The sequence below is a fragment of the Falco peregrinus genome, chromosome 7 (genome assembly GCF_023634155.1).
Source record: "Falco peregrinus isolate bFalPer1 chromosome 7, bFalPer1.pri, whole genome shotgun sequence".
NCBI lineage: Eukaryota > Metazoa > Chordata > Aves > Falconiformes > Falconidae > Falco > Falco peregrinus.
In genome coordinates, this window is record NC_073727.1 from 5,999,256 (window position 1) to 6,010,052 (window position 10,797).

General features: G+C 39.7%; 1 protein-coding gene across 4 annotated transcripts in view; it reads left to right on the forward strand.

Annotated features, from left to right (window-relative positions):
• Positions 1–10,797, forward strand: part of AKT3 (AKT serine/threonine kinase 3) — a 161,998-nt gene that overhangs the window by 146,956 nt on the left and 4,245 nt on the right. For all 4 annotated transcript variants that reach the window (XM_055810983.1, XM_055810982.1, XM_027779862.2 and 1 more), the window contains one exon: positions 8,436–8,538. In XM_055810983.1, coding sequence (XP_055666958.1) covers positions 8,436–8,538 — 103 coding nt within the window. The remainder of the gene's footprint in view (positions 1–8,435; positions 8,539–10,797) is intronic.

The window sequence follows — 10,797 nt, forward strand, 5'->3', positions numbered from 1 at the left end:
GAGAAATTGAATAGTTTGGCAAACTCCAAAGACTTCAAAAGCCCATATACTTGTAAATAAAATATTTGTTTTATTTTTAGCTACAATCAGGAAGCTTTTTGAAATTTCTCTGTTCCTCATTTAAGAATTGTTTTAGTATATTTATTTTTTTGGGTTGGTTGCAGAAATAATCTTAAGTGGTCAGATATTCTGTCTGGGGTCTTTCACTGAACAAAACCCACATGGGCATTAATTTAAAGGTAGGAATTTGGGTATGTCTTTAGGCTTGCAGCTTGGAGCACTCAGGTAGCCTCATAGCTAAGGAGATCCAGACATTTTCGCAAAGACTGGGTTTCCTCCGGCATGTAACATGGATGAAAGAAGATCGAAACCGTATGGGAATTTGGGCTGAGATACGTGTATCTTCTGATTTCTGGTAATACCTTCAGCTGTTCCTGAAGCAGATCAGGGAGTGCTAACAAATTTATTTGTTAGTACTGGGAAGGGAGTAGGGGCGAGTGGCAGTGGGTAAAGCTGGGGGGTGTGACTGCTGCAGGCGCAGCACTTGCGAAGGCACCTACCTTGGTGTGGAGGTGATGGCTTTCGGCATGAAGTCTGACCGCTCCAAGGAGCAGTTCCTTACCCTTCAGCTTTGACTACCTGTGTTTACTTAAGACACAGTAGCAGATGATAAAATTGCACAATTGATGCTCTGGGTTCAGGCCTGGCAAAATCTGCAATATGACTATAATCTTAAATGCATGTTTAAGTACTTTTGTGTATCAGATTTTAAGGGAAAGGGCAGAAGGGAAATAGGAAAACACCAACATCTGGCTGTAGGCTGTTGCTATTTGAGTCGTACTATTTTTGTACAGTTATCTGCAGTGCAACAAATCCTGTAGAAGTGACCCCCGTTACTTGCTTTTGTGTTGTTGCTATGCAAAGTACTAAAAAGATCTGAAAATGACTAACCGGTCTGATCTTTTTATTGTGTTTCCAGCAATACTTTATACGGGCAGCCCTAGTGGTGATTACCACTCCTTCCCCTGGCTGCCTTGAATGTACAGGGAGGAAAATATACATAATTATGTCTGGTTCTTAAACTTAATTCGTTGCTGTAGTCCTGGGGGTTGTGGTTTCTCTCTGTCTGTTGTGTCAGCATTGTATCACTGGGAAAACAGAGTTTGTCTGTGGGCAAACCCCCTCGCAGAAGCATGTGTGTCTTTCCAACGCTGAAATCCCAGCTCTTCTCCCCCTGCCTAGGACCACCGGGCGCAGTGCCCTAGCAGTGTCCACGGGGTATTTCCAGCTCCCGGCCATGCTGCGGCTGCTGGCTGGGCATGCCCGCTTCTTTTCCGGGGATGGGGAAGAACCAGTCCCTATATGAATGCTTACCGAACAGCTTGAACCTCAGCTCAAATTACTGTCTTTCCATCAGTGGAAAATCTAGTTTTGGCGGGATGGATGGGGGATGTCTTTTTTCAATTCAGTAAACTAGATTAAGTAGTTCTGTGGGAAGTGTCTATGTGCCTGGCCTTTTCTCCATCATGGTGCCATTGCGGAGCCATTTGAAATTTATTAGGGAAGGACATGCAGACTGACAGAGTGCATAATGTCATCAGCTCCCATTTCCTTTGGTAACTGAGCTAGGATCAGAAAAAGGATAGAAAAATTATTGCTAGGGAAGGAAAAATCAGTATTTTAAAGAACTTTTCATGGTTTAACTCCAGCTGGCAACTAAGTACCACACAGCCGCAGGACTTAGATATTTTTAATTAAAATACTGTTGCTGATGATCTAATGTTGAAAGGCTGAACTAAGGTTTTGTGTTGTTAGCATCTCTGCATGATTTTTAGGGTCAGTAAGCATTTGTTTTGACGGGAGCTTAAAAGATGTACAAATGAAGGAACATGTATTAACAGATACAGATCACAGAAATATAAAATTTTGAGACAAGCTTTGCTACTGTCCTTTCAGAATGCTTTATGGTATTTTGTAAGTTAATGACGTTCAGGTCGCGCAAATACTGTTTACTTGGACTATCATTTAGTAAGTTAGCTAGTTTGTTAGTCCAGGTACTTTTGGGTTTTTTTGAGTTGAACATATTTTCAGCCCTTCCCGCTGAGCATGCTTGTGATGAAACACAAAGGTGTATTTCAGTGATATGACCCCATTCTCTTCTCACAGTGTCATTTATTTTTTCCACCATTCTGATTTGGCTAATCTGTCTCTTCTGTTTGATTCTTGAAGATAACAACTTTGCAGCTTTGGTTCTCAGGACAGTTTAGTGTAGATGAAAGTTTGATTTCTGGACATCAAATCATGAACACTTGATTACCAATACTTAATTAACTTTCATAGTCAGAAAGAACGGTAACATTTGACACAGTTTTTGACATATGTCAGACTTGAATAATAAACTAGATGGAAATTGCTGAAATACAGCATGATGACAGTTCAAGGCGTTATTGAAATACCTGTTGTGTACTTAACTTTCATAATAAATTTTCAAAATACATAAGCTGTGAGAAAAGCAGAATCCATCTCATACATTGTAATTTATTAATAAAGAAGCAGCATATATATTGAGGTGTGGCAGTGATATTTTTTTTTTTTTTAATTGGACAACTTGAAAAGTCATACTGAAGTTGAACCATAAGTAAGATTCAAATAGTTATTTCTTATGAATAAAACCTGAATATGAACAACAGTGCTCACTTTTTTTTGTATTTATATGATAGGTAAAGAATTAGTGTGTTTGGCAGTTTTGAGATTATAATCTATTTCTATCATTTATGTAAATGTGTAATTCAGTGGGGGTGGTGTATAGCTTCTCTTATTCCTTTCACACTTATCTCAGGGTACTATTCAGCTGCAGTCTGTTGGTGGATGAGATTCTTACGGTAGTGTTAATTTTGACTTCATTGGAAAGAAAATTCACTTTAAAAGGAGAAGGAAGATCAGAGTGCTGTTCTTAAGCATCATGTTTTTCATTTGGCAAATCGAATGCATCACAGTTACTTTGAAGTAGTTTTAGCCACTTCCTATACAACAGCAAGACAAATTATTCCTGTCAGATTATCTTTTGAGCAAATAACGTTATATATTTTGTCTCTTACTCGAAGTATTTGTGTAGTTGTTCAGTAAGGTGTAGTACAGAGCCTGTCTGTTCATCTCTGTGTGGCTGTAACGGTCAGGTACTGTACCTGCCCCTTTCCTTCCCCTGAGAGATGGGGGGCAGGTTTCCCAGGTCTTGATCTGTGGAAAAACCATGGTGTTTCTCACACGCTGCTCTCGATGGATGCCAAATAGAAATGCCATTCACTGCAGATAATAAAGACACTAAGAATGTGATATTGCTTCTGCTGTCATTTCTAACATCAAGCCTTGGAAATCACTGGGGCAGATTCAGCTTGACAGATGGATGTGAAATTGGATTTTTGTCTTGAACATCAACTCTTATAGTCACTTAACTCACACTGAGTTTAGACTTTAATTTCTTTATTTGTACACACGCATACATATCTATGTGTATGTGTGTGTGTAATACATAAATGCCGAAGATCCGTAGTTCTGTGCAGTCTCCTGTCTGGTTCGAGCGCGTTCTGCCTGAATTTGCACAGACTGCTCGAGGAGGAAAGTCATCTCGTACTAGAGCTTGGCAGCCAGGACCAAAGAGTGTGATTCTCTTGCAGACAAACAAGGGCTGTGGTTAACAAAAGCTCCTCTCACTCCTGGACACAGGTTGCTGGGTGTGCCTCGTACTGCTCACATCGCTCTGGCTTTTCAGGTCAGAAGTGGGGAGAAGTTGTGGTGAGGTTGGCTGGATGCCATTTCCTTGTGGCACGTGACGTCTTCACGTTGTGATTGTCACAGCTGTAGTTAATGTTGGGTGGTTTGGTTTTTTGTCATTAAACCTCAGCTTCAGTCTCCTGTGGGACATAGGAAGAAGCTTCTCAGTTCTTATTCAGGCTCCGTGTCAATCTAAGCCGTTTTCTCTGCAGCAGTTGTGCCTTATTTGTCTTCCTAGGTGTTTCATTACAGCTGAAATTTGTGGAGATTTTACTTCGTGTTTTAAAATAAAATCTGACAGAAATCTGAACAAAGGTGAGACCCCTCCAGAAAGATGATTACCAAGTTTCTGTAGCATGGCCTGGCACATTGGTGACACAGCTTACAAAACCTGTTGTGACTGGTTCTGTCCTCGGCCTTCTGAATGTGACGCTGAAGCACTGTGTCCCTCTGCGTACGCTTGTGTGTGCTGGTTGTACCGTACTTTGTGCTTCTGCGTTGTCTGAAAAGTGGTTGGGAAAGGATTTCTTACTGCATCTTTCATTTGCTTCCGGAGGTGATGCCCGAGCTCTGTGTGCCGGTTCCGTATTTCTTGACAAGAATTATTTTAGAGGTTCTCCCATTAGAACTGGGGGAGTATCTTGCAAATATCCCAACAATTACAGGAAGGTCAGAGGAAGAATTTACTTGGCGGAGGGGGAGGTGTGCCTTTGGTGGCAGATCAGGAGTCTGGAGTGGGATGTCCACAAGACTCCATTCACAGTTGGTTTGGTGTAGGTGGGGTAGAGCAGATTGAAAGGATCCCCAGGGCTGGCTGGCCTCACAGCTGTGCCAGTGGAAATTGATATTGAGGGAAGGAGGCAAAGAGTATGGAAAGAATTGAGAAACCTTCCTGCTGCTCTCTGTTGAGTTGTATCTGTGCGTCTTAAATCTCAGCTACTGTTTCCTCTTTTCCATAGGCTGTAGGGGATGGCTGGCGTATGCAAGGGTATAGCTCGTATAAATGCCAGCGTAAGCTGTTGTGCAGAGCCACACGATTGCATGGTTTGGTTTTGCAGTCACTGAAGTTTCCAACTGCCTTTAATGTCCAGGATATGAGAGGTACTACTGTAAGATGGATGAATCCTAAAGCACTAGTGGCATAAATTTGCATCGGGTTCATCCCTTCTGGCTACAGCCTGGAGTTCCGTGTGTTTTGCTAGTTTCACTCCCCCAGACAGCTAAACTTTTGCCATAACTGGAAATTTCATCAGCTGCCTTACTGGATATTATTGATAAAGAGTCTTTTATTAACCCTAGCTACAGAGCATTGAATTGGAGCCCCAACTTCCTCCCATCACATGTGATTGATGAGTTTTGTTTTAATGGTGTTTTTCATTGAAATTATTATTGTAATTATTTGTTCCTTATGAGTTATTTAGTACTGTGCTTCTTTTCCTAATATACAGTTTTCAAAATTTTTTCTTAACCATTAGTAGTTCAGATAGATGGAAAGAACAAGGGGATGATCTAAAGTCATAGTGAGGCCTGTTCATTTCAGTGGACAAATAAAAAGGGGGTGGGGAAAAAAGCCCTGATTAAACCAGGAATTAGCCAGTAAGTTTTTGAAGGAAGAAACTTGTCAACTAATGCATTATCTTTTTCCTCTCTGGATGCAGATCCATGCATTGCTATCTATTATGATCTTACCCTACCCTCCTTTTTGTTTTTCATTAACTACTTTGACCTAAATCACAGTTGTTGAAGACTGCAGTGTTTTCTCCTTCTCTTCACATAGTAGTTGTAGCATGAAAGGTCTCTGGTTTACTTCATAGCAAGAGTGGTTTGTTCTTCTGGTGATGTGTGTAGCGCCATTGGAAAGACATTGTTTCTTGTCCTTGGCCCAAGAAACAAGAAAATTTCTCTTAAGCTTGTCTTTCATATGAAAAGTTTTAATTCTTGTGAAATGGCTTTTTCTGTTTCTGATCTGGAAGAACAATCCCAGTTGGGGAAATAGTAGATTTATTATAAACCTATTATCTAATGGTTTTTTTTTTCATCATGAGTTTATCTGATGTTTACTTCAGTTGCTAGAGAACTGTGAAAGTGTCTTTTAAAAGGATGTGCATTGGTGGTCACTTGGCCTTGAGTAGAGTATGTTACTTGGCTTCATGTAATCTTTCTGGGTTTTTATTTTTTTTATTTTTTATTTTTTTTTACTTTTTGAGTATTCGCTGAGACAGAAAACTGAGAAAAACAGTGACATGGGATGTTCCACTGGAGTAACTCTGTGCTTAGGAATTGTGTGATTGCTTTACTGGAGGGACGTACAACTTTGGAAATATATTTTAACAGTGCGGAATTGATTTGGATGGCCCGGATGCATACAGAAATAATATTCATAAAAGTGCATAAAAGTACAATAAAAAAGAATATTTTTAAACAATGTATGAAATTAGATTTATACCTGGAAGATTCTTCTGTTTGCTGCTTAAGCATTTATCCTACAATCCCCAAAACCTTTACATCAAATACCCCTCTGCTGTTTGCATGTTTTCTGTTCAGGAAAATGTAAGGGAAAACTGAATGTACTTTGTAAAAGTATTAATCAGATTTATTGTACTGTTTAAGTATATGCAAGTGATAGATTTATTTTTGCTTAACAGTTGCTTGCACTGTTACTGAACATTTGGATCAGACAAAGTAGAGCTCTAGTATGTGATAAAAAGAACAAACATACCGTTGCAGGGAGAAAAAGAGTCAAATTGTTGAATGAAGGGTGATGCTGAAGGACTTTTAAGTGTATCCTGGGAGGGATGGCAGCAGAATCTGGTCCTACATCAAAAGAACTACCCAGCATTGTGGTGGTTCTCTTATTGCAAAGTACAGTGAAGGTATCTTGCTCCAGCTAACATGACTTTCACATTACCAGCTGTCAGTGTAATATGTCCTGTGTGAGAGGGAAAACGTGAAAAGAACTGGGTGGCCGTTTTCAGCCTGGATTTGGAAACAATGGGAGTTTGCGTGTGCATTCGTAATGGTGATATAAAAATGGAGAGAGGTTTTACGTGAGTGTATGCACCTATGCGTACTTTTGTTTAGCTTTTTTTGCTGTTGTCTCGCGGTTTAAGTGCCCTCTTTAGGTGCTTTAACACATTTTAATCTTTTATGCCTCATCCTAAGCTGTGAAGGAATGAATTCATGGTAATTTTCTGGATAGAGATCTACTGTGAAGAGTATCTTGTTGAAAACCTTGCTCCTTTGGCTGGTTGTGCAGCACTACACGCTTACACAGCCTAGTCCTCACAGGGCAGCCTAGCTCTTTGGGGTTTTGGATGGCTCTGTCTGTCTATTGTGTAGTGTCCTTTGGTTAGTGCTGGGATCCAGAGCTGATTCTAACATTCACCAGCTCATGCAGACCTTTCCAAGCTATAAAAAAACCAAACCAAAACAAAACCAAAAATCAAACAAATCAAAACCCCCAAAACCCAAAAAACCCCAACAAAAAAATCCAACCCAAAACCAAACAAAAACAAGTTCTGCATTGAACATAGCAAAATCACAAACATCTTACTACTGTGAAAAATGACGTCAAAAAGAAGAGTTTCTGCAGTGTACCTTGTGTATCATAAATTGTGCCAAGTGCATTGAACTTGGGAGGGGATTTAACAGCAGTTCAGCTTCTTTTGCTGTGGGGTAAATGAACAGATTTAATTGTTTGGTGTTAGTGTTCATGATACGTGGGAAAACCACACGCAAGCTCTGATAATAGCAGTGAACCATAATGTCACCTGGTATATAGAAACGGAGGTCAATACACTATCTTCAGGGTGTGTATTTTAAATTGCATATGAGGTGAGAACACTAAAGGGCTCCAAGATACAACCCAAAACATTGTCGCTCCCCCGCCCCCCCTTTTCCAATAGCATACGTACTAACCTGCTGTAGCGTTTTGGACTGGTGGCATGATGCTCTGTACCGACTATGCCTGCCTTCAAATCTTTGGCCTATAGGCAGTTATTCTGGAGAGAAGGTGGATAGCATGGCTGGTTCAAAAGAGGGGCAGGGAAGTCAGCAAACACTGGTGATCTGCTGCTGGGAAATCCTGCACTGCACCATGAAAGCAGTAGGCAGGATTAGATCCAGCAACTCATATAAGATCAACTGGCCTTTTTTTCAAATCTAACATTTATTTTCACATTCACATAATTTCTTCTCAAGGTAAGTTCACATGGAGGCCTCAACCCTGCAAAAAAAAACCCCAAACCATGGTGCTTACTATGCTTTCTGTATAGTCCTTTTGGCCTTAGCTGTTGATACCACTCAGTTGTGGTGAAGTACCTAGAGGTGCCTTTGCCTGATGCCTATGTGGGTAATTAGAAGAATGGCCTGAGGAGTTTCTAGGTAATTATCTTTATGCAGCTCAATTTATCTGCAAGTTGTGTGAGAGTGATACCTGGAATTTAGCCGTGTTGTGCTAGTAGCTAGATTTGGAGCTAGGTATTTTTAGGATTGACTCTAAAGGCTTCTAGCTCTTAATAGAAGTTAAGAGACTCGTCTGCTTCTCCACAGACCTACTCATTCGATCAGGGGTGTAGGGGAAAAGAAGAACTTATGTGTTTTCCTGATAGTAATTTAGCTGGTTTCAGGTATAGTCATTCATTTTATTTCTTGGTCCCTTTCAGCTTGTACCTCCTTTTAAACCTCAAGTGACATCTGAGACAGACACCAGGTATTTTGATGAAGAATTCACAGCTCAGACTATTACAATAACGCCGCCTGAAAAATGTAAGTCAGAAATTATGCATAACTCAAAAATAATCAGTTTATAATAAAGCACTTTGTTGTTTTGAACGGAAGAGCTATTCTCACTGTTACTGATAAAAGTGTTCATATGGAAGTGTGTAAGAGTAACTCTCAATGACAGTGTTTTTAAAGAAGGAGTAATTACAAAACTTAAAATATTAGAACATTCTGGGTTGGGGTTTGAGGGTATTTTTGGTGTGGTTTTTTGTTTTGTTTGGGCTTTTATGGGTTTGTTTTGTTTTGTTTTATTTTTAAATAAGACAAAACACCAGCTTCAAATGTTTGCTGGTTGACAGTCAAGGTCCCAGTTCAAGAAAAAGTACTTGGAACATGGACCCTACTTTAAGCATGTGGATATTGCTAGTATGTTGTCTAGGTTTAGTCAGTTAGGTGTATTTTAAAATACTTTGAAGACCAAAAGGAAAAAAAAAAAAAAAAGAGAGAGAAGAGCTGCCAGAGATAAGTGCGTGTCTCTTGTGTAGATATCAATTACTTGAAAGTGAAATTTCCTATTGAGTCCTGTGCTTCAGCAGAGCTCTTAAAGAAGTTATTAATATAGATGTAACTGCTGCACTGGGCATTGCACAGAGTTTCTTTGTTGGAGTGAATGTAATTTCGCCACAGTTTTTATTTTTGTCGTCTTTATTTTTTGTCATCTGGTACACACACAAGAATCATGATCTGATCAGCCCAGCCAGGGCTTAAGAAGGTCTGGATTAATTTACCAAGCCAGAGCAGTTAAAATCTTGGTGCTGAGTTCTTGAATGATTTTTCTTTTTTAATTGGAGGATGGGGAAGGAGGATCACAAAGGTAGACAATAAAGGCTATAGTTAAGGTTGATTACCCTTTCATAGAGCTAGCTCATTTTTGGTGTTTTAGGATTCCTAGGTTTATCTACAGTTTTCTGTTGGTATGTAGATCTGGAGTATTTTCTGGATTTTGCATTTTTAGTGTTTGAACACAGTCATTTAAGGGCTTTTAAATCTTCCTGCTGTGAAAAAAACCCACCCTTTCTTCTCCCATCTATCATGATAAGAATTTGAAAATATTTTGCTAACATTTGGATTACCTTGGAGTCTGTGATTCAGTATCATAAAGTCCTGATCCCTTGAAACTCCAAATATGAAATGAGAATGGCTATTTATCCATCGAAGGTTGAAGCAGTACAAAATATCTCTATGCTACTAAGACTTCAGCTTTAAATTTATTAAATCCAGAGCAAGGGATCAGTACCAATGCAGGGAAACAACCTGCCTACCTGAAGTACATATCTTGGCCTCTGGTAAGCATCTGGCTGCTGCAGCAACTTTAGCATGAGCTGCAACCCCACCCCAATCGTAAGAATAATAAAATGGGGGGTGATGACCAGCAGCAGGGCAGAGATCAGCTGTGATGTGGGAAAGCCCTCCCACAGACCTGGCAGGGCTGCCTCGCCAGAGGCTGTGGTCAGTAGCATCGCCAGCATCACAAAGGTGAATTTTCTCTTGTGCCAGGTAGATCTTTCAGCAAACTGCAGGGGTTCAGGGACCACGTGGGCTTTTGCCTTTTCTGGGTATTGCCACAGGAAATGATTTGTAATTATTTATCTTGTAAAATCTACAAGTAATCGTGTTATCTACAACTTGGTATCACCTCTGCCTGATGTGAGGGGGTTAAAATGGGTTTTAGGGGTGGAAGGTTGGTAACTGTGTATCAAAAGGTTTCTGCTGAGCTAAAGATCTTTTATAGTTACATAAATGGTTTTTATAACATCTAGGCCAGTTATTTAAATATCAAAGTTTTGGAAATCATGCTAAGTGAATATTGAAACTATATCTTGTATCTACAGTAATTAAACTGATAGCAAAACAAACAGGCTCTGTACATTAGCCTAATTTAAATTGACAGTGTAAAAGGGAGATTGTATTTGAAGTTACAGAACTGAGAGGCACTGTTGAAGTCAAGCAGCCTCATCACAGCGATTGCCCAAACCTCCATTAACTCTAGTTTTTATATGTAGAATATACAAAGGTACAAACGATGTGTAATTCTGAAAGTTTGCATGTAAATACATCATTAGAATAACAGTTTCAGTAGGAGTCTTTAATAATAAGCACTGTTAAAAAAATCCATGTGAGAATGTAGATCCAAATTCTCAGTTAGGCAACATCTGGTGCCTGGTTTCCATTGGCACTGCAGGAATTTTGTAAATAAAAATATTTATGAATTTGGCTTAGTCCGTGTTTCCTCTGATCCCAGTA